This window comes from Lutzomyia longipalpis, chromosome 3, assembly GCF_024334085.1.
Source record: "Lutzomyia longipalpis isolate SR_M1_2022 chromosome 3, ASM2433408v1".
NCBI classification, from domain to species: Eukaryota; Metazoa; Arthropoda; class Insecta; order Diptera; family Psychodidae; genus Lutzomyia; species Lutzomyia longipalpis.
This window is the reverse complement of record NC_074709.1, coordinates 28572787-28597044: the sequence shown is the minus strand read 5'-3', so window position 1 is coordinate 28597044 and position 24258 is coordinate 28572787. Positions and strand designations below refer to the sequence as shown.

General features: G+C 37.5%; 2 protein-coding genes across 3 annotated transcripts in view; both read left to right on the top strand.

Annotated features, from left to right (window-relative positions):
• Positions 1 to 24081, top strand: part of LOC129793643 (uncharacterized) — a 41496-nt gene extending 17415 nt beyond the window's left edge. Inside the window, exons 4-16 of the mRNA XM_055833808.1 lie at positions 78 to 273; positions 429 to 572; positions 6754 to 6807; positions 8445 to 8579; positions 19244 to 19390; positions 19498 to 19626; positions 20702 to 20775; positions 21790 to 21890; positions 21967 to 22082; positions 22139 to 22277; positions 22344 to 22456; positions 22954 to 23174; positions 23426 to 24081. Of these exons, the coding sequence (XP_055689783.1) occupies positions 78 to 273; positions 429 to 572; positions 6754 to 6807; positions 8445 to 8579; positions 19244 to 19390; positions 19498 to 19626; positions 20702 to 20775; positions 21790 to 21890; positions 21967 to 22082; positions 22139 to 22277; positions 22344 to 22456; positions 22954 to 23174; positions 23426 to 24058 (2202 nt within the window). The 3' untranslated portion in view covers positions 24059 to 24081. The remainder of the gene's footprint in view (positions 1 to 77; positions 274 to 428; positions 573 to 6753; positions 6808 to 8444; positions 8580 to 19243; positions 19391 to 19497; positions 19627 to 20701; positions 20776 to 21789; positions 21891 to 21966; positions 22083 to 22138; positions 22278 to 22343; positions 22457 to 22953; positions 23175 to 23425) is intronic.
• LOC129793642 (titin) lies at positions 9798 to 18890 on the top strand. Of its 2 annotated transcripts, XM_055833805.1 has the most exons (9): positions 9803 to 9987; positions 10066 to 10191; positions 14475 to 15554; positions 16238 to 16352; positions 16946 to 17128; positions 17279 to 17500; positions 17562 to 17734; positions 17800 to 18079; positions 18367 to 18890. In XM_055833805.1, the coding sequence occupies exons 1-9, from the start codon at positions 9919 to 9921 to the stop codon at positions 18783 to 18785; spliced, it is 2667 nt and encodes an 888-aa protein (XP_055689780.1). In that variant the 5' UTR covers positions 9803 to 9918; the 3' UTR covers positions 18786 to 18890. The 2 variants fall into 2 exon arrangements, with proteins under 2 accessions (XP_055689782.1, XP_055689780.1); XM_055833807.1 differs by lacking the exon at positions 16946 to 17128 and having other exon boundaries at positions 9798 to 9987.
• Positions 24082 to 24258: the final 177 nt, after the last annotated feature.

The window sequence follows — 24258 nt, the reverse complement described above, 5'->3', positions numbered from 1 at the left end:
TTTCTAAGCTTCTTCCTAAAAGCTCTATCATAATAATTTTTAAAGATTTTTTTTTCTTTTCTTTTCTTTCTGTTCAGTACGAAGCAATTACTGGCTTCTGCAGAGCTACAAAAGAGTACTGCCCTCCAGGTCCACCAGGGTTTCCCGGAGTTCCTGGTCCTAAGGGCAATCGAGGGGATGTTGGCATCCCCGGACCTCCTGGGCTTGATGGCAGAGAAGGAAAACCCGGTGCTAGGGGTCCTAAAGGTGAACCAGGTTTCCCAGGGAATCCAGGTTAGTAAAACAACTTATAATTCCTTTTCGACTCTGTAAGTTGAATCAAAATGGCGACCTTACGCGATGCTTTGCATAATTAAAATTAGGTTATGTTCTTCATGAAAATTCAAACCATCAACGGTTTTTTAATAAATAAATAATTTTTTCCAAAGGTCTCGACGGTCGTGACGGTGTTCCGGGTGAACCGGGTTTGGATGGTGTTCCAGGGCGCGCAGGTGCCGATGGGATTCCCGGAAAGGATGGCAAGGATGGCATCCCAGGGCTCGATGGACGCAATGGCGAAAACGGCAAAGATGGTGAGTAACGAAACAATGCGTGGGTGGAGGAATTTATGATTGACCAAACCATGAGGGGGATTTTTATTGACACACAACCCACCACCCCCACACCGGGAGATGCCGCGTATGGGATTTACTGCAGTCCCGGGGACAAAAAGTGATTCTCATGATTGTCCTGGTCAATTGTGTGGTGTGCATAAATTTTTTATTACACCCAACTCGGGGGGCTTTTTGTGTGGTCCTCGAGGGTTGCCCGCAGGGGGGTGCCTTGCCATTTCGTCAGCTTAATTCATTTTTTATGACACAAACGCGATAAATTATTTAACGTGACGGGCGTTATTTTTGTCCACCCCACCCACACTCTTCCAGCCGCAAATTGACAATCTTTTGGGAGATACCCTGCGGTGGGGATGCTGTGGTGTAGATAAGGGTTAAATTGGGCAGCAGATACAATCACTGGGTGGGATTACTGGAGGGTTTTCTGCGGGAGATTATTATCTGTCTGTGTGAGATAAATATCTTCCCAATAACCCACTTAAAATGATCTAAAAAAGCATTTTATTGACCTACAATTGGGGGTGATTTGCTGCATTCCATCAGAAGCCATCAAGTGACATGATAAAATAAATTTATTCCACTTCGTTTACTAATTTATGTACATCACCCAACGTGCCACCCCCAATTATAAAAAATGTCATAAATTTATTGTTTTTTAATTGCTTTCACGCGTTGTAGGGAAACTTTTTTCTCGCTGAAAAATCACAAAATGAAAAACAAATAAATTACTCAAACCAGCGATAAATTGTTAATTGATGTGAAGAATATATTTGCTGTTGCAATTAAAATACCAGATGGTGGGCTGATATTGTTTTGGTTGCCTGAACCATAAAACCACGCAGTCAATGCACGAAAATTATGGGGTTGGCATTTTTATCTTAATTTAATTTTTAACCCTTTCAGCCACTGATTGACTCTTTAAACTTATTTTTATAAACTTCATTTAAACTACCAGGCGTCCCCATCTAAATTGTTATAATTTTTAATCTAAGATGAACAATTTAAACGATTTTTATAATTACCAAACGACCCCATTTTATTCTTAGTTCTTTCAAATTAATTTTAAAGTTCTTTTTAATCATCAGGCGTCTCCATCTCACTTTCTAATCTAACAAACTATTTTTTAAAACAAAATAAAAGCTCCAAGAAAGCATCAGACGCCTTCTTTAGCTAAAAATAAGCCCTAAATAGTCACCAGGCGCCTCTACAGTTACAAAAAACTAATTTTCATTCAAAAAATATTTTTAATTCAACTTCCTTTTCTTCATTCCTCTTAATTTAAAAGAATGCAATTTAATAGGAAAATTCGTCCTTTTTTTCAACACTCTGACACGTTAAAGCTCCTTCATTACAAACCCTAAAAGACTTTGAAACCTTCGTGAAATTCTTCGCAAACAATAGTTAATTTTGATACAGACGAGCTTTTCGAGGAAAGTCCTCCACTTGAAAACAATTAAACATTCACAAGACGAATCTTTCTGACTGGTAAGTAGAGTATATAATACTGCGAGAAAGTGATGTTGAAAGTCATCCCACATGGCAAACTTCTCATTTCGCAAAATCCTCCCTCAAACCATGAGAGCATGAAATGAACTTTCTTGCACTCGATGAAAGTTTTTGATGGGATGGAGTGAAGGGGGTTACTTTTTGGGGGAATCTCCAACAAATTGGGAGGAGCGGGGGCAACAAAGGCTTTTGCGGCAATTGCGGGGAGGTGGTACAACAAGAAGTTGGCAGCTTGGAGAGTCCCACAAGTGGATGAAGATGCAAACAATACTCAATGGGCTTTATTTCTCTACTTCTGACTGCCTCCTCCCAAAAACCCACAATGCCTGCCAAGAAAAGCTCCGTGGAAATACTGGACTTGTACAATTTTGCAATGATGAATCCTAATTAGTTCCAGAAGGATGTGAAGGATGTGAAGAGGATGAACTCTGTGTACTCTGATGGGAATGAAGGGGAAGCTCATGCAGCTTTTCCACTCATGAAATCCTTTTTTTTTTTTTGGGTGGAAATTTAGAGTTGAATGCAATTAAAATTGTATTATGTGGTCCACCACACTGGGTTATTACATAAAATATTCCCGCGAATGGTACTCAATGAATGAACGATTTGTGTGATCAACTGAAGCATTTTTTTTAGCAATGAGCGCGCAGTGTTATGGTCATGTTAATCATCGATTAAAAGAACATGAATCACATGCATTTCATCCCATCACGTTCAATCCCTTTTTTTCTGCACAAATTAATTGCTAAAAAGCTCTTATATGCTATATGTAAGCCCCCACCCTTCCTCCCTGCATCAATCTATATAGTATCCTTTATAAAATCATTTCCGAGTATTCTCAATTAATTTACTTTTTTATACCAAAGCGTGTGTTTGAAGGTTTTTTCTCCCCAACATACAGAAAAATCAATTTGTTGTGAAATGAAACGTGAAATATGTGATTTTTTCCTCAAATTTTAAAAAATGGGAAAAGTGTAATGTTTATTATTTGGCAAAGCTCCATTTCATTTGGCACTTAATTTGAAGTAAAAACACTAAAAATTCCTTTTAAACTATCCATAACACGATTATGTTTTACAATTGAATTGAAATAGAGTGATTTAATGGATCAGTGTAGATGAATTAACGACCGTAAATGTTGATGTGAAGGAAAATCGTCGGAATAGCGGTCGGGAAAAGGGGGCAAGAAAAACGCAACTTTTTCTGCATTCAGCGACGTTTCGAATAGTTTGTATTCATCCTCAGGCTCTAGGAATACATAAATTTTACACAGTTGGATTACTAATTTGTTAAACAATTTTTTTTAAAAAAATCTAAGAAAAAACTTCTACAAAATTCACAAAAGTAGGAAAATTTTTGAACTCACTCTGCAGGCGTCACATTTCTTGCCATAAAAGGGAGGGGGATAAGATCTCCTTAATTTTCTACACATATTAAATTAATTAAAAATTAATTTAAACTACACAACAAGGACTTATTAAAATAATGGATTAGTTATCAGATGCTATTAAGGGATAAATCCCTTGAAATAATCTCGATGTGTTGCAGCATGAATTTGCCATCGTGTGCGTTTTATGTTCTTTAGCTTGTTGAATATTTTAAATGGAACTCTGTCGAAGATTTTCAGTATTTATGGCAAATAAATCATGAAGATGAAGTTCTAATATTTACATCTAATATGTATGTATACAAATATTCCAAATATTGTATCTATATATTTAATATTTATTTATTCTCCCTATATTTGCTTCCCCAACAAATAAATAAATTTATATGATTTTATTGAAAGAGAATGGAATGGAAAATTGAGACGCTTGATTCTTATGAAATTACAAATTAGGCATATTTACGTCAATATTTTAACCGTTTTAACCTTTGTGTGACAGAGAAAAATTATGCAGACGCATGATGATATACCTTAGAGTTTTTATTTCGACTAAATATTAGATGGAGACGCCTGGTAGTTGCTGCATAGTTTTATTTTGAATGAAAATATAGTTAACTTAAAGTGGAGACCTCTGATTAAAATTGAGCTAAACAACATAACTTCATAATTAGAAATTCAGCATAAGATGGAGACGCCTGGTAGTCACTGAAAGATTCATTTTTAATTCAAATAAAACCATAAAATTGAATGGAGACGCCTGGTAATTGTTATATAGTCAAACTTTGAGTCAAAATGAGTTAGAATTGCAATAGAGACGCCTGGTAATTATTTGAAGCTTTTTATAAAACTGAAAAAGAAATTAAAGAAAAAATAGATGGAGACGCCAGGTAATACACGTAAAAAAGGGCATTACATCAAGTTGGAAGTACTCACTTTTTCACATTCTTCGTACAAAATGCAACAGTTACGTAACATCTCCTGTAAATTAAACCATTAATTAGCGTTACATGAGAGTTAAGTTTAGAAGCTGTGTGAGAGCATCACTTTCTGCTTCAATTACAAGCTCCTCCAATGGGGATTTTCGCTGCCACAGTTGTCTGCAGCAATGGGATAAATTTCTCACAAAACACTTGTCGCAAAAGGATATGTGTGGCAAGAGTGCAATTGCACTATGTTTGTTGCTCGGGTAACATTGTACACTGTTCCATAGATAAATTAAAGATAGTATAAGGAGGAGGATTTATATAATTTTGTCCTCATGCTAAGGCATGCTTTATGTAATTTTGTCAGTAACTGAGGAGGGTAAAGAGTGAACCATGTGCCACTCAGGGGACTTTTTATCCCATCCTGTTGGATGGAACACTCCTTGGAATACCCTGAATACCCCCTGAATGCGGAGTATTGGAGAAGACATTGTCGCGTTGATGCTTCACAATAAAATCCCATTTTTTTCTCCTCATTGTAGCCACTGATTTGCGATGAAGATTGAAAAATGGTGCTGAAAAGCATCTTCTTGAGCACTTGAGCAAAATGAGGTTTCTTTTGGTATTTTCTGATGTTTTGTCAAGAAAAAAGGAGGTCAAAATCTCTTCGTTTTTATCCTTTCGTTTCGTAAAATGTGTTTTCTTGCATCCCCAGCCATTCATCCAAAAGCTCCCGGGATTTTTTCTTCCCCATCAGTGTGCGGTCAAATAGATCAATTGTGTGTTGACTCAGTGGGAAGATTACCATGGGATTGTTTCTCTACACACATATATTACCTAAATAAATAACTCAATATATGTACATAAACATCCCCTCTCAATAATAGAGCTCTTCCCGCTCTTCCACAGAGCAATAAACAACACGAAATTGGAACAATTTTATTTACAATAAAATTCCATATTGCAAAAGCGAATGATTTACAGAGGAATGATGCTGCTTGGAATATTTTTTTCCCAGCTGCACACTGCTATGTACCTAACTCCGCCAAATTATAGATGTTAATATTAATTTTATGGAAAATTTCATTAGATGGGAAAATTCACGGGGAGTCGCATTGGAAAAGTAATTGGTCGGTAATTGCTCAATACATTTGCTAAATTTTCTGAAAGCTTCCTATGAGTTTCTTCGTGTGAATTTTTTATGTTTCACCAGAGCTTTTACTCGTGCTTTTAGGGCTTTGGCATAAATAGAAGAAAATGTTAGCGGAGAAGGAATAAATCGTGCACTTCCCGTGCAATTTGTTTGTCTCTTGTACTCAATTTAGAACAAGAAAGGTATCTTCTGTTTCGACACTTTATGCGTTTTCTTTGTATATAATTGAGATAAGTTGATGTTCTAAAGAGTTTTAGATGGTTAGAATTTCAATTTATTTTCTAGAAATTTAAACATTTTAAAAGAAGTTTTAGGGAAAGAATTTATAAAGAATATTTTTATCTTTTCTGTTCTCATTACCAGAATTTTTATAGCGAAAAATGTGTCTCAACTGCCTGAGTTGTACTAATTTTTTAGAACTGCCAAATCTTAAAATTCTTCACATGAAATCCCAGAAATTCACGGATTATATTGAAGGAAAAAAACTTTATTGCTACAGAATTAATCTCATAATTTATTGAAAGAAAATATCTACAGAATAACTTTAGAAGAATTGAGAAATAAGACAGTTCTAAATAAATTAGTACATATAGACCTCATAGCTGCGACGCATTTTGTGCTATAAAAGAAAATCTTTTATATTTCATCCATCTAAACAGAAGAGAGATGGAAAAGAACGATCATCAGCTGAATTTAAGCCTCTCAGTTTAATTTTGCTGAAACACATCCCAAAAGGATAATTAAAATTTCATCGATACTCTCTCATTTCAATTACTTTAATTGCCCTCTCTCTCTGACCCCGTTTTTGGTCAGACTATTGCAATTCAGTGTCATGCCGTGAGATTGGAAAATGAGTATGTGTGTAATAAATAGAATCCTTAAGTAGAATCTCCTCAATACTGGTCACGTTTCCTCGATGGAGTCATTAGTATTCATCGTTCGGTTGCATCGCGCCATGGAGTTAAATCAAAAGATTCCATACAGTAGAATGGAATTTTCGTAGGTTCTACGCTCCATTTAGATTCCCCCAACAGTTCATTGAATTGGTTTGATGGCATAAATTCTTGTGCTCGATACGAGAAAAAAAAGAAAAGGAAATGTTCTTGCAATCGATTCCTTGCAATATGTAAGGGAATGTTTTATTAATGCGGAGATTTTTTTTTTATTTTGCAGGATTTCCTGGCCCAATTGGACCACCAGGACCTTCAGGATTGCCTGGAACTCAAGGTAAGACAAAAATAATCTCTAAAAATTTGTATTAATCCAGTAAAATTTAAAAATATGACACACTCCGTAATTCTTGATGAGAATCTTCTGAGAAAAATTACTCCAAAAGCATTTCTTTTATTTCAAAAAGACACGTAAAATATCCATCGTAATTTATTATCAATTTCACAAAAAGAACTTTTTGCGTATAAAGTTAAAAAGTTGCTGAAGATTTTTTTTTTGTATATTTTTAAGTGCAGTAAAAAGAATTTTCATAGCAAAAGCACACAAAAAATGTAAAAGGGTCGTGAACATTTTTTTTATGTCTATGCCCGTATAAAACTTTCATTATGAATATTGTGTCAAAGCACGTGTCGCCTCGAGGGAGGCACGCTCTTCAAAAAGTTTGCGCAGAAAAGTCAATAAATCTCCTTTAGATTTTCATTTAATCACTTGCTGGGAGTTTTTCTTTTGGATTCGTTAAATGAGAAAATCTAACAAGTCAATTTTTCCGTGGATTTTGTAGCTTGTCTTTTAATCGATAAGCAATAAAAAATTTGTAGTTACACTGCATTTCTTTATGAGGCCAATAAACTACGAGGGGGAGGGGGCGCAACGAAAATTCGCTTCGATCAAACAAAGTTCTATAAATTTTAATGCCTTTTCCACTTTTTCCATTCACTATATACAGAAGGAAACTGTGAAAAATTTATTATTGCATTTCCACCTCAAGCTTTTTCCATTCAGAAAGTTTTAGAGGATGGTAGGGGAGATGCAAAAGAATTCTGTGCATGCCAAAGACGACGCTGAGTAACAAATGGAGTCGATTTCGCATGCAAAACTAAATCAAATATTGTAAATCAACACTGCTGTGTACAATGACTGCTCTCTTTGCCCTCTTTGCATCCTCCTTTTTGGTATGTCCCCTTTGTAGGGAACACACAATGTCTTTGAGGTGAAATTCCATGCCAGCGCAAGTGTCTTTTGCAAGGAAAATTCACCCCCAAAAGACTGAAAGGGAAGGGAGATTGAGAAAATGCATGGAATTTTCTTGAGTGCAAAATATTGTGTGCACAGAGGGAATTTCGTTGAAAGAAAAATTACGTTGCGATTGTGCAATGTTTTGAGTCAAAAGTGAACCCTGTGAGTTGCATGAAATTGATGAAACACTCGAGGTCTCTTTGAGCTTCTATGTACCAAATCTCTCGAATGAAATGCCACTTTTCTTGCACAAGACATTCCTTTATAATATCTCACAATGAGCTGTATTTGAGCAATATTCTGTGGAACCTTTTGGTGGATTCTTGAATTATATTAAATTTTAAAGATAAACCGCCTAAAAAAATTTAACTCTGCAGAAATTCTTTCTTCTATTGAATAATTGTTTAATAATTGTGAGAATTTTCTGGATTTTTGAAGAGTTTCTCTTAATCATACTCTAACAATAAGATTTTTCTGTTAAAGGCGGTTTCAATTTAAAAAATTTAATAATGTAATATAACCTCAATTTTGCTTAATGAACGCAAAGGACGCTCTAACAGCCGCCATTTTCGTTTCACTTTCAAACACAAATAAATCACAAAGATTATCTGCGTTAAACTCATTCTATTTAGCAAAAAATCCTGCAATGTTCTTACAATTTTCCCTGATCTTGGTAGGTCTCTCTGGACCACGAGGACGTCCTGGAAAGCCAGGGACGAACGGGACACCCGGGATTCCGGGAATAAATGCGTGGAAAGTCAAAGTTAATGGAACATTCTCAAGTGAACTTCTCATCCCCCCATCGATTGCAGGTAAGAATGAAAAATTCAATTATCTCTGATCAAAGAATCTCAAGACTTTTGGAAGAATTTATGAATAAGTTTTAGTATAAAAATCCAACATAAAATGCTATAAATAACGTTACGTAAGATTCTTCTTTTGGAAAATTAACTTTAGGGTTGTAAATGCAAGGTCCTTGAAGTCCTTGAAAGGGCAGGTCAGGGAATAGAAGATTAGACTCTGTGGTTTTCTTTGAGAGAAGGTTGTACGACAAATTTCACAACTCCAACATTGAATATCCCAACAATGGTGTCACCACATTGAGGGAAAATCACGATGATGCCATTTGAGGGGTGCTTCAGAATTTTTCCTTTTTGCAGAAAATTGTACACAAGATATTCACGAAAAGCACTCCATGGGATTTTCTCGATTTTCTCCACGGTGGAATATATGTTTGCAATATTCAGGTGAAGAGCCTTTCTACATACTCCCATTCATTGACTTTTATGTGTACCGTTGTCCATGTTTTATGGGAGATTTTTCATATACTTAAATTCAATATTGATTTTAGTTTTTTTTATTTAACCGTGAAGTGCATTGAAGTTTGAACCTTCGGGCGGATTTGTTAAGCTCTGTGGATAATATTTATTTGAGAGCTTGGATTTTTTTTAAACGTTGTTATTAGTTTAAAAAATTTAAAGTGTTTGTGCTGAAGGATTAAAGTGTTTGTGAAAGCCATTTGAAGGAGTTTTCTTAGGTAAGTTTTAGCTCTAATTCTGCGGAAAATTTTCTTTTCTTTTCACAAACTGTATAGCACAAAATGTGTCTCGGCTATGAGGCCGTTGGGAGACAGAAGAGAAAGTATTTTCATCAGAAATGACTCGAAAAAGAACTAAAAGAACGCAATAAATTTAATTTATTTATTAAAAAAGAAATTTTCCAATGAATTTTTCCCCGAATTTCCCACTTTCAAAGAATTCTCCACGCAAAACTCAATTTAAATCCCAAAATACCCATTAAATAGTAAGGAAAATGCTGGGAAAATTGTTAGAAAATCCGTGGAGGATGATTAAAATTTCCCAGCGAGCAAATATTGGCGCAATTCTATTGTGCGCAGGAGAGTTGAATGAGCCAAAACGCCACATTAATCTCAATTGGAGTATCTCGAGAATCCTGGCCGGATGCCAGACGTTTTCAAAGTCAGCCAGATCATGCGCTGTGGAGGGACTATTTTTGTACGCTCGAGGAGTTTTCTGGCATTCTCTGCAGTCTGGGCGGAATCACCAGGCGCGCTTATCGTGGATTTTCTGTGATTTAATTTTTAAATTTTTTTCTTCGGTTTTGTGCACAATCTGGGATTTGGGTCCTGCAATGGAGGCAACTGAGGCCACACAGGAAGGCACAACGGTCAAGAGTGAGGTGACGGAAAACTCCCAGGAGGTATGAATTGAAGAGTTTTGAGTTCTGTGAAGAGAAAAATTCAGTACGGAGGCCATTTTTTTTCTCTGCATCTTCCAGAGTAACGTACGGAAGACTTCCACGGGACAGGTGTCGACCACCACGTCAAAGACTGTTGCCCAGAGTGTTGAAAAAACCGTCAATGAGGGCGTCGCGACGGAAAAGTCGTCAGTTAGTGCAACTTCGGTGAGTTCCCTTCGAAAGGATTCGTCTCGTTGCGGCGTCATCATCCCCCGCGGAATTGGCTCACATTTGAGCCTTACGTCTGAGAGACGCACCAAATTGACCTCTTGACACGAAAACACACGCAATTTTGGCGCCATCCCCCCATTCAAAGGGTGGCCCTCATTTTTTTTTTTTGAATTTTCTACGCGCCGAAAAATTTCTCTAAAAATTCAAAATGAAGCAAAATCCGTTGAATTTAGAGTTTACCTTTTTCCCTTTCTTGTGATTTATTGCTTGTTTCTGCCAAAGAAGTGGCTCCGTTTAAAAGAAGAAATATGTAACGTCCAAAGGTCAAGGAATTAAAGTAAGAGTGGCACAGTTTTCGTGAAAAAAAAACTTATAAGCAAATTGACCTTCACAGTGTGGCGCCATTGAGCTCTAAAAGACCGGAAATTAATTGACAGCGACAACCGTCGTCTTTGAGAAAATGGAACGCGTTTTTTTCCTCAAGAACTTTCTTTTATTAACATTTTTTTACGAGTCAATTTACATACTTTCAACATCTCTGTGTTGTTTGTTTCGGTTTACGAACCAAAATACAACACTGGAGGTCAAAAAATATTTTACAAAATGCTTTTTGATTTATTTTATGATTTGTTGTGGAAAAATGAGTTTTTTTTTAAAGAAAGTTTTCAAAGAAAGTTAAAGTTTGTGGTGAATTCTGGAGTTAAGACTTCAATAGCTTGTTTTCTTGTTCTAAGATTTTCAGGAGAATTTTAAGAATTTTTCTTTAACGACTGTTATTGTTTAAAAATCTCCATAGGCGGACATAACCTCAATTTTGATTTATAATCCAAAGGACGCGTTAAAAGTCTCCATTTTTTAACCTCTAGGCCGCCAAGCGGGGTCGTTGAACGACCCCAGCGCTATATTTCGTGTTATATCTCCATAAATATAAAAGATACCATTCCCATCTTTTGAAAATAAGTTCTTTGGTTATCTGAGGAGGTTGTGTAAAAATTTCAGCTCAATCCGTCCACCACAAGAAAAGTTATTAAGGAAAATGTAGAAGAAGGGAATTCAAAAATTGGTGTAACGGCCATGCTGCGGAAAATTTCTTAGAATGAAGTTAGTCACATCATAAATCATATGATTGAAGGGGGTTGAAGGGTTGTGTTTACTTTCTCACTTTACCATCTCAGTGTCAGAATTATCGCGAAAAAGTAACATAAACAACATAAAACATAATTAGAAGCATATAAATTTGCAAAACAATAAAGAATATTCGAGAAATATTGCCATTTATCACGGTGCGGGAAGTGAGGGGAATGTGGGGAAGTAGTGAAAAAAAATAGCAGTTGCGGTCAACTTCGTGGCAAATTTCTCACGAAGAAAGTGTGAAAAATGAGTGAAAAATGTTTTTCCCTAATATCTTCTTCTGCGTGTTTCCGGGTGGCGAATTTGTGATGCAAGGGGCAAGAGGACTATATAAGGAGTCTAAAGGTAGTGACCCGACAGTTCCCGGTTTTATAGTTTATGAGAAAATCGACTTCCTTCTTGGGGTCGTTCAACGACCCCACCTTGGCGCTCTAAGGAAGCTCCAAGGTCTTGGCGGCCAGCAGGTTAAATTAATTTCAAAGTTTGGTTCAGGACAGGACGAAAAAAAAAGAAATAAATTCAAATTATCAAAAAAAGCTTTTTAACTTATTTTGTAATTTAATTTGTAGAGAAAAATCTGCCACACTTACCATAAAGTAAGATATAAAATCCTTAATCTCCACAGGGTAGAAAAATCTTACAAAGCTTATTTCTTTTGATTTTACAAAAAATTTAAAGTAGAAAATCAAGCTGAAACAATTCAAAGCTTAAACCCACTTACTATGAAATTTATATTTATTCATTTATCGCGGAAAGCTCTGTTAAATTTATGTGTTTTTTATTGCTTAAGAAAATCATTTTATGGATGGCAAACATTGTACGTTGGTCAAAACATGTAGGAAGATTAATGATCAGATGCACAACATTTCCCTCTCCCGTAAAGACTTTATTTTATTAATTTAATGAATTCAAACAATGTCTAGAATTTTTTTTAGTATATAAATTTTCCTTAACTATCTTTTCACATTCCTAGAATTTAAAAAAAATATATATTTTGAATTATTTGAAATTCTTTTATTAAATTATTTCACAAAAATGTTTTATAATAATTTATCTAGAAATTTTTTTCAAAACTTCATAATTGTGATATAAAATAATAATTTGAATTTTAGATTTTTAGAAATAATTGCTTATTCAGAACATTTCCGTAATTCTTATCAATTATATCATTTAAAACAAATCAAGAGAAAAATTATTTCAAAAAATTAATTCCTTTGAATTTATTCTTTTATTGTTCTCATTTTTAAGAACGAAAAAAGGTAAACTCTATATTCTAAACGATTATTCTTTATTTTTATTCTTCCAAATTCTTTTAGAGAATAATTTTTCGTGACAAGAGACAATTTTTTCGCTTGACTATTTTTTTGGTTTTTGTGCTGATTTTTGTATGTTTTTTTCTCTCTCTCTTTTTGCATCCCTCAAATGCCTTTTTGCGACGACTTTTTTGAATTTTATTTTTTGAATTCTGATTTTTGAATTATCGAATTTGTTTTGAAACAAATCTTCGAGGAATATAGAACTGCATTCTTTCTTCAAGATTTTTTTTTAAAATATCTTTCAAGTATCTCCAAAGAAACTTTGCACTACAGCTACTTCAGATTAAGAAAAAAAAAACTCGGGAATCAATGAAAAGTCTTCTTGAGTTTATCAGCCAATCACAGAGTAGATTTTATTCTTCTTCTTATTCATTTACTCGTTAAAAGCACACATAAGCTGCGATTTAATTGGTCAATGAACAAACCACACCCATCTTATAAAAACAGATGGAGCCTCAGTGCAAAGTTCCTTTGAATTGAAGATAATTCCCTTCGTGCATTTCGAGCATTTTTTTTAAATGCATTTCGAGGGAATCACCCTGTAAGTGATATTCCTACTATTACAAGTACATAGTAGAGCATCTCTACGAATTTTCCGTGTGTATGTGAATGTTATTCTAAAAATACATCATTGTATTCTTAAGATGAAATATGTTTCTACTTTGTTGTAAGAAGGAAAATGCCTCAAACCACTAAAATGTGCAGAGACAATAAAAGTTGATTTTAATTTGCAAAAAAAAGAAGAAAAGATGAGAAGAAAAATAATGAAAACGATAAGCGAGGGCCTTTCTTTTTTTCTGTCGCTTTGCTTTTTCGGGGGTTTTCTTAATTGGAGAGAGATCACTGCGGCTGACCGAGGTTTATTTTTTTCTGTGTGTGAAGATTCCGATTTTTCTTCTTCAAAAACCACCCACGGGGGCCCCACTATAGGCAGTTCTATATTGCTCCACCACACTGTGTGTGCTCCTCCAATTCCTCTAACACAATCCATTTTGTTGACACTTGCTGTGCCCGATCGCTGGCTCTGTTTTATTTTTGCGGGTACGCCTTATATTTTCCTCCTATTTTCGCGCGATTCGGCGTCATTAAGCATTTTTTGTCCAATGCTCTGAAATCGTGCCAAGACAATCATTGATCTATTTTCATTGATGAAATTACATCAGGAATGCCATAACGACATATTTACAATCTCACATGTTTTATTGCAACTTCCCAAAAGACTTATTTCCTCCATTTTTCGCCTTCCTGGCCATCTTTCACATCATCACATCCCCCAGTTTTTTTTTAATTTCAGGTGTTGATTTATTTTTTTGGATGGGATTTGGGCTTTAATTAGCCTTCAAGCACAAATCAGCTGATATTATGCTCAAACTATGCTGAATTTTATTAATTAAATTCAAATTTTAACGTAAATTTGATAATTTTATCAAATATTCTCAATACATTCTTTAGAGAATCGTCATTAACTTGACGATAATTGTGTTTAATGTTTCTTTTTATTTAATTTAATATACAGACCAAGAAAAACTCTGCAGCTAAACAGCAGACGTTAACATTAAATCAAACATCTTCACAAAAATTCAACAATTTAATTTTCAATTAAAAAAAATCCTTTAAATTCCTTTAGTGTAGATTTTAGTTATTTTTTCTCAAAATTTTCTTTTTATTTTGAATTTAAATCGTTCCCTTAAAGCTCTGATGGCTTCTGTCTCTTCTCGTGTTCGCCAATCTCTCTCTCTCTCTCGCTGGTTTTGTCTTCTATTTGCTTGGCCTTTGCTTGATCATCAAATGAAAAAAAAGGAACTTGGATCATCCTTTGATTTCCCACAGGCAGGTTCAGATGTGAACGGTGATGCAACATCCGACGAAGAAGTCGAGGAGGTTGAAGAAGTTGAAGAAATTGTCGAAGAAGAAGAATTGCAAGAAGATGAGCTGGATGATGCCGAGGAAGCTTCATCGTCGTCCACTGAGGTTGTTATTGTTAGGAAAATTGTGAAGAAGAAGAAAAAGAAAACCACGAAAGAGGAGAAAGTTCCGAAGCAGGTTCAAAAGAAAACTGAAGTTAAAGAGGTGAAAACGAAAGTTGTGGAGAAAAAGCAAGAAGTTAAGCCGGTAGTTGTTGAAAAGAAAGAAGTAAAAGCAGCAGTTCCTGAGAAAAAGGAAGAAGTTAAGCCAGTAGTTGCTGAGAAGAAAGAAGACGTTAAAGAACAGAAGATTGTGGAGAAGAAAGTAGAAGTTCAGGAAGTGAAGCAGAAAGCAAAAGAAGAACAGGTAACCAAGGAAGCTGAAAAGTCTGAAGAAGAAGAAGAAGTATCAGAAGAAGAAGAGGAATCCGAGCCGGAGATCGAAGAGAAACCAGTCCAACGAAACGAAGTGAAGCCAAAGGAACAAGTTGAAGATAAACCAAAAGAAACGATTGAGGAAAATGTTAAAATTGAAGAGAAGATCGAAAAGAAACCAGAACAAAAAATTGAAGAAGTTAAAGAAGTAAAGCAACAGGTTGAGAGTAAATCGTCGGAAGTAAAAGCCGAAGCAAATGGCGTTGCAGAGCCAACAGTTGAGAAAGAGAGAGAAGGCAATGCTGGAGGAGATAAAGTTAAGGAAACTGAAACAAAGAAATTGCAGGTGGTCGAGGAAACATCTGTACAGTCATCTCCTCCAGAGCAGCCGCCTGAGAAGCCATCACAGAATGGTGAGATTCAGCAGGATAGCATCAAAGCGACCATCCACGAAATAATCAATGACATCGATCGTCAGATCACAGAAGATGGCCCTGATGTGCCCATTCCTGTGCAGATTGAAGTGCCCGTCCAAGCTCCTGTGCAAGCACCTATTCAACCGCCTGTTCAAGCACCTGTTCAAGTGCCCATTCAAGCACCGATCCTCCCTCCACTTAGTTCTGGAAGAAATGTAAGTTGGGGGTTGTGGTGTACGTTTGTGGATCTGTTTTTCTCTGTAGTTTTAATGAAGCTCAGAAACTCGATTTGTTGATGCGTAAAACGTTAACGGAAATTATTTTAAAATTCCGTCTAAACTTTTCTGTTTTCTTGTCGTTGAATTTTGATTTATATTCAAAATTCAAAGAAAACGTTAAGAAGAGCCAAGAAGAGCTTCATTAAATGAGGATGAAAGAAATGAAAATAAGGTCCACGAACTTTAAGCAGCACCGCAATTCACGCAATTGTGCGCCTGAGCACAGGGTGGTTGTTGTGGCTCTTGCATCACGCGTGCGTGTCGGGGGTCAGGTTTATTTTTGGACACTGTTGGAGCATGCCAAAAATACCCAGAAAAGCTCAGTTTGTACGTTGGGACGTGGCAGTGTGGTTGGGTGTGTGTTGTGAGAAAGTGAAGTGGATCTGGCGGATGGCGCCCCCGCTGGCACGTCTCAGGCGCACCCAGAGCGCCTCCAATTGCACAGTGATCAAGAGTCGGGGTTTCAAACCCTCAGATCGATACGATCCCACTAAGCGCGAATTCCTCACGTCGCTCAGTAAAAAAATCTGGCACATGGTGAGATGCGCTCCAGGCTTGCACCTCCCCTGACTTCCCCAAAATACATTTATTTCCATAACAAGTGATCACGAAAATTCCAGGATGACGCCAGGGAGGCGTCGGAGGGCGACAAAGAGAATGGACCGCGAGTTGTTGATCTACAGAAGATCTTCACACCGGCCACAGATGCCGAGGAGATTCTCCCACAGCGACAACGTAAGATCCACACGCATACACTATTAAAAGAAAAAAAACGTATCAGGTGTTGAGAAACGACGTTTGAGATTTTTTTTTTGCTAATTTAATCTTGGAGGAAAACTGTCTCGATGTCTCGCATGAAAATGAAAATTATTTCTTCTGTCTCTCTCTCTGCTACTTCACCCTCTATGACTCACCCCCAGGATACTTCTTTGTTGTTAATAACAAAATATCTATGTCACTTAATTGGCGTATCCTCGCATGCCACACACAGCACCTTCCCTGAGACATTGAGATGGTCATCCGCGATCATTGACCTCACTTTAGGGTGTGGGCTTCAACATGATTGACTTGGCTTATGCGCTTGGCCTGCACACTGCTGTTGCAGTTCTCATTGCGCAAATGAAGCTTCGTCAATCCACGCATGGTTGAAGCTGTGTGCCCACACGCATATTTATTTAAAAGTCTAAATTGAGAAAATTAATTCGGCGTTGTTTCTGCGACACAAATTCAGAAAAATTAAAGAAAAATCAAAATTTATTAAGAAAATGAAAAAGGATTTTAAAGTATATTAAGAAAAAATATTGATCTGCGATCTCTGCTAAGCGCAGGCAAACTGTATGCTTCATCTTCGTTCTACTCGCCGGTCCTCCATCCAACGGTGGAGGATCAAGTGGAGTTGGCAAGGAGGATAAGCCACTCGCTGAGTGACATCAGTAATCAACACTCCAAGGGTCAGTCGATGTACGTGAATCGGAAGAAGCGATCTGTGAAGTGGGTACACGAGGGTGAAGGTGAGATTTGTGACTCCTCCCTTGAATCGGGACTAGCATGCTCCACACACACCATTGTTGTTGTTCTCAACTACTGAATGCGTCGAGCAACCAGCGCTTGACCCACCGTCAAGCATTGGTTGTTTCAACGCTTTCACCCCTTGAAAACAGGTAAGGCTCAAGTTATGTACAGCTCAAGTGTGCAGGAGTCTTCGGAGTCCTACAGTCATCGCGTACAGGAGAAGCTACCGTTGAAGCTGGTGATGAATCCACGTGGGCAGGTGCAGGATTTGGAGACACTGAGGAAGCAGGGTGTCCTCATTGATCCAACCCCTCTGTCCCCGGATCGTTGTGCTGAAGTTGTTAATGCACTCCAAGCAACCGGAGGCAAAGGTAGTTGCCGTTAGCATAGGTCCATAGAAACCTATGCTAACCACCGTCTATCTCCCAATAGGTGCTGAACTCTTCGCTAAGCGTCGCAAGAAGTCCGAGAAATGGGTTGTTGATGAGACTTCGAGGCAATCAGCTCCAACAACACCCATTTCGGCATGCCACAATGTCCCTCCGGCCTTTACGGACTTTGGAGTTCAGCGTGCACAGCAGAATATCAAGCTTAATCAGATTCAGGTAAAAAGCAAACCTTCAGGAATGCAACAAATTGTTGAAGCTCAATCTTCTTAATTTTTTTGTAGGAGAAGTACGCTCAGCCAAAGGTGAAGATCGTCAAGTCTCCGTGGCAATCAGCTCTGGAGACAGGCCATGTTAATGAAGCCTTCCAGATGCCACAATCTGCACCACCAATGGTGCGTCCAGAACCCCCAATGGTGCGTCCGGAACCACCACCACCGGTGGTGATGCGTGCTGCAGAGCCCCCACGTAGGGCTCCACCATCCCCTGGACACTTTGGGCGTGATCTAGCCTACCGTCCAAATGTGGCACAGGGATGGAATGCCCCAAAACCCAATCTTCCCGGTGAGTCCAACGTGAGCATCGCAGCTCATGCGCTTCTAACTCACAATGCTTGCAATAACCACGAAACAGAAGATAGTGTACAAGATGATGAACAGGAAACAGCAACCAATACAGATGAGGACTATCAGAAAGTACCAGTGAAGGCACTCATAGACACATTTGAACGGAAGACAGGCAAGATCGTTCGCATTTCATTGCCGCCCTCATACTTTCCAAAACTTTCCTTCATCAGTTTTCTTTTCAAAAAAAAAGTTCTTTTTCTGATAAAATCTTTGGATCTTTGACAGGAATTTACACCCCACCCGAGCTACCGCTCAGTAGCTACGCACCACCACCGCGTGTGGATATCCCACCACTGCAGGATCCCGTCCCAAGCTACATCCGACGACCGGAGCCACCGCCACAGCAGGACCCAATCCCAAGCTTCATTCGGCGACCAGCTGAGCCGCCACGTCAAGCAAGTGCGCCTATTTTGCGCACCCCATCCGTCCAGCCTCCACCCCCAGTGGAGGTGAGGCTGCCGCAGCAACCAAAGATGGTTCCACCTGCAGCAGCACCAATGCCGCAGACACGGATCGCATCAGCGGGAGCCTATACCCCGACAAACTGGAGGAATTACAACACCGCAGCCCGTGGGTGGCGCGGTGCTGATATCTACAAGCCAGTTACCTTCGATAAGCCCCAGCTACCATTTACGGACTTCTAATCCGTTGCCCTTTGCCCGCATGCTTGGCTTCTTTTGCCCCGAATTTCAAATTTAATGACAATAAAAAAAAACTGGTGTTGAGTAAATGATTTTAAAAACAATTAACTTTTTGGAGTTTTATTGCGCTGCTGTTCTTTTGATCTGGCCAAGATCCTGGTCAAGAAGTCTGCTTGAAAACCACAGAGAATAGAAGAAGGGAAAGTTAAGGATCTAATTTGTAATTTACTATTTTGATTTAAAGATTTTAAAAGTTTGAAAGAGCTCTTGAATATAATTATGATTTAGTTTTGGGATTAATCTAGGCTGTTCTGGAAGTTTTTTGAGATTTATTTGAAAAAGAATTTATTAGAAAGAAATTCTTAAAACATACAAGAGAATTTGATTTTGAACATTATTCATTTTCTCAAAGCTCCCAAAGCTCTCTTCAATTTTCTAAGTTCACCTGATGATTTTTTAAGGTTCAGAAACAATGGAATCAGCCAAGCCCGTAATTGTCCACGAGGGAGATCATCTAAGGTTGAGATGTGCTGCCACTGGTACCCCAAAACCCCACGTTGAATGGCGCAGGGAGGATCGACTGCCAATTTCCGTTGGATCCTGGCAAGGTTATTTAAATAATTTTTTTTAATCATTAAAAAATCTCTAAAAGATTTTTTTATTAAATTTCAACGTTTAAATATATTTTTTTCATCTTATGGGAAATCTCTTGCAGCCTCCTCAATGTCTGGCCACACACTCAACATCACCAAAGTCAATCGTGTGCATATGGGGGCGTATCAGTGTCTGGCTGACAATGGAGTCCCCCCATCTGCCAATGCAACGTTCTTCATCGAAGTCCACTGTAAGTACCTACCCCTCATCGATTTCCTCTTGAATACGTCACCTCCAACCCCTTCTTCATGCACTTCACACATGAGAATAAAAAAAATAAACGTGCTCAAGCCTGCAATCTGCTGACGGCAGCAACTCTCCCGGAAGTTCCCACAAAACTCCTCTCACTCTCTCCCTCTCGTTGGCACTTGATGGGACTTTTTGCACAAGGAGGGAAAAGTATCTTTTGCAGAGATGAGAGGGCGGGGGGTGGTAATGTTGCTCTATAATTTCTCATGGCAAAAAGCACAGCTGAGAAAAGGCGATAATTGGTGCAAATTTTGAGGAAAATTTACATTTCGCGACAAACTTTGGGGGAGTTTTAGTGGAAAAGTGAGAAAAGTCCTTTTATAAAAGTTGTCTCTGAGAGAAAGTTTTCGGAATGGAAGTTCTTCTACTTCTAAAGTATCTACCTTTATCGCAAGATAGTATTTATTTTTCCAAGTTGTTTGATGCATTTTGCAAACAAATAAATCATATTTTGTGAATTGAGATAATTTTTGAATCTTCAGGAGTTTTCTTGTATTTTTCTTATCTTTTAGGGATTTTTTAAAGTTCTATCTCTGAAGTTTTTCCGTTACACGCCGTTTAATTTTAAAAGTCTTCAAATGAAACATAACCTCAATTTTTTAAGGACGCGTCTAAAGCTTTTAAACCAGCACTGAATTGAAAAAAAATCGTTTTCTCGCAATTTTTTTATCTTTAGCTTAATTTTCTTTTAAATAATTAGTTGTAAGAATTTTCCGTTGAAGCTATTTTATGTTTAAAAATCTGGAAAGGAGCATAACCTCAATTTTTATTGAGAGCACAAAGGACGCGCCAAAAGCCGCCATTTTGGCTTCACTTTCAAAGCCAATCATTTGCAAAAATATCTTTCACTTCCGCTTGAATACTTTCCCCAAAATAATGAATTAAATAACGTAAAGAAAGAATCATTTTCACAGTAGATTAATTTTCAAAATTGTAATGCGATATTAATATAATTTTAATGACAGGAAATGTTTTAAATTCACGAGAATATTTCTCTTTTTTCTGCTTCCTTTTAGTTGCTCCGTTGATTCGTGTTCGAAATCAGGTGGTTTATGCATCAAATGGCTCTCATGCAATCCTGGAATGTGAGGTGAGTGTGCAATCTCATAGAGAATTGAGGGCAGAACTTTCAATCATTCGCATTGCATCCTCTGTTGTGGATGCGGGGAATTCTCATGACAACCATGCGGCAGATAAGGACGTCCCAGGTGTTGGGTTGACATTCATCTCTCATAGCATCCAAAACCATGAATCTTGGTGGATTTTTTTAACGTGTCTCTCACTGCCACTTTCACCCATTTTCGGGATAAATATGATAAATGACGTGGACTTATTGCAATTTCGAAGCAAACCTTCCCTTCCTCCCGCCTTCTTCTTGAAGGTTGCCTTGAGGGGGCCGTTCCTTAAGCTTGAATGAGCAGGTGGGGCTCACAATGTTATAAAAGACTCCAGGCAGGTGTTTCAGTGCTCTCTGTGAGAAAATTCCTCACTTGATGCACACAAATTGCAGGAGTGAGAAGAAAAATTCCAAATGTTCCATAAAAGAATTTTCTAATGATGCCATTTCTCGGTGCAATTTCTCTTTTAACACCACCACACACCCTCACAGAAGAATGGAGCAAGAATGTGCAGAAAAAAAACAAAAAGAAAAAAATATCAAAGGGAGAACTTTATTAATGGAGAGAATGCGACAAATCTATTGAAGAAACAATTTATTTGCTGATTCGAATGGAAAGGAAATTCTGCAGGGAAGAAAATTAAATGAACTGAATGCAGGAAAATGCAAGAGAAATTGCGATTATTTAAATTAGAAAATTTTCTTTTATTTTTCCCCATCATTTGGTATTCATTAGAATGAAGAATTTACCCTCAATCACATGATTTGTTTCTTCAGGAGCTTTTTATTGCTGCTTTGGAGCTTTATTTCGTTGATTGAAAATTGTCTAAATAATTGTTTTAAATGAACATTTAATTTAAAAGGGAATATTAGGGATAAAATTTCATTTTTGGTACAATTTTCGAAATTCTGGGTGATTGAATTTTTTATTTTGAACAAATATGGAGGTTTAACGGACAATTTTTAAAATTCCCTTCTCCTCTGAAGATTGAAGCCTTCCCTGAAGCCATTAAGTATTGGGAAAAGTTCCCAGAAGGTAAACTTCTGGAGCATGGAAGACGCTATAGGATAGAATCCCACATTGATGGGTAAGTCCCGCACAAAATCTTAACCAACATTTCCTTAAAATTCAAATTTTCTTAAACAATTCTTTCTTGCAATTAGCTACAAGTCAACTATGCGCCTGAATATGACAATTATGCAACCACAGGATTATGGAGAGTACCATTGCATAAGCAAGAATGAAATGGGAATCACCAGAGCTGTCTTCCACGTTCAAGGTAAACAGTAAAAGAAAAGTTTTGAAAAAGTTAAGGAAAATCGTCTTTTCTTCCAGATCGGAATCCCTACATTATCCGTCCACTGCCGGAGCACACTGAAGTGGCTGTTTTTGGAACAATGCCGCCCAAGAAGGAATCACTGGATGACCTGTGTCCACCACCACCTCCTCCTTGTCCCGATTGTCCGGATCCAAAGTGAGTTTTTTGCCTTAAATTCTTCAGGAATAAAAAGAAATTTTAACGGAAATTTGGCTTTGGCAGGGATTTCAAATGCAAGGATACAATAGTCTCACTGTTTGACCTCATTGGTGGCCATCTTAGTATCACAGCCACTGGGAACAGGAGTTATCCAGGACTTCCCAACAGGACAATGGGTAAGTAGAAATAAAAGAAAATTTCATTTTAAAAAAATCAGTTATGATTTTCAAAGCTTTCGGCGGGTATTTTCTTGTAAAAACTAAGAAAAGAAAGCCGAAAGCTTTGAAAAAAAATTAAATTGCAACATTTGACATTTAACAATTAAAATGTCAATCATTCTTACGATTTTGTAAGAACTGTCATTTATTTTAAAAGATTATTGTCATGTAATGACAAATATTTTTTCAAATTTATTTCTTATTGACTTAAATTTTTAAAATTTCTAAAGAAAAAAAATTCAATATTTTGGCTTTTTTTTCAAATAACTTTCTAGTTATTAAACTTTTTGACAGTTCTTTTTTATATAAAAAAAAATGTAAGAATTCTTAACGATTCCATTACAAACTGTCAGACAGATTGAGGAATTATCTTCAAACCAAATGTCAAACATTTTGACAAATCTTTGAAAATTATGTTTTAAAAAAAATCGTTAAAAACCGTTTTTTTTTAACAGACTGCGTCCTTTACGCTGTGGGCAAGCCAGTGTACCATAAATTCACAGAACAGAACTATGGAGCATGGCTGAAGGACCCAACGCCGAAGAATGATGCAGTTGGTGAGAAGATTTGGGCAACAAAGGAAAACGACAGCTTCCGTTTGTATGAGTACGCCAACAAAGCCGTCTACAGGAATAACATCCCGACCAAGAGCTACCGCCTCGAGAGACCCTTCCAGGTGAGAATGTCTGTCTGTCTGCACTATTTGCGCGTGAAAGGAAATCATTTTTCTCAAGAACTTCTCGAAGGGGATGGCTCTCAGGAAGGAAATTGAATTCTTTGTGTGATATTTCCTCTAATAGATTTCATTGAATTTTTATATAAAGCAGGATGGAATGATTTTTCCGGGGAGGATTTTTCAATCATTTATTATTCATCATTGAATTATAACAAGAGACGCGAAGACTAATGAATAAAATTCTTTGGCAGGGCAACACTCATGTCGTCCTCAATGGTTCCTTTTACTACAATGAAAAGAATCAACCACGCATCATTCGCTACGATTTATCCGTTGAACGGCAAGTTGCCTACAGAGACATCCCGGATTTGGTGGCAAATGCATCGGGGCATCTGTACACGACGGAGTACAACAGCGTGGACTTCAGTGTGGATGACAACGGCCTGTGGCTCATCTATGCAACACAGGGCTCCAACAATACGCTCGTTGCGAAGCTAGACGCCCAGAATTTGGATATTCTCTACAGTTGGAACATCAGCGTCAATCATCGACGCGTGGGTGAGATGTTCATCGTCTGTGGCGTCCTGTATGCCATTGATTCCGTCACAGAGCGCAACACAAAGATCCGCCTGGCATTGGATCTCTACCACGGAAAGCTTCTCGATGTGAATTTAGCCTTTACAAATCCCTTCCGCAAGACCACCACCGTTGGCTACAACCATCGCTCAAAGGAGCTCTACACGTGGGACAAGGGGAATCAACTCACCTACCCCATTCGTTACCACGAAATTGGGTACAATGCCTCATCAGCGGAGAAAACAGACGACCTGAGTGCTCAACTGCAAACGGGGGTGGATGTCTTCCACGATAGTGGATCAGAGTGAATAAAACTTTTACTACGAATGAATGGATTGTTTCAATTCCTTTATTTATTTTTTAGCTTCTTTGGTTGCTGCAAATTGTGTTCTTGACTGATTCTCGATAGATAAAGGCTAAAGGCATCAAAAAGGTTTTTTTGAGAGGTTCTTGCAGGCTTAGAAGTTGATGTTGAAGCATTAATGCAAAGTATTATTAAAAATTCAAT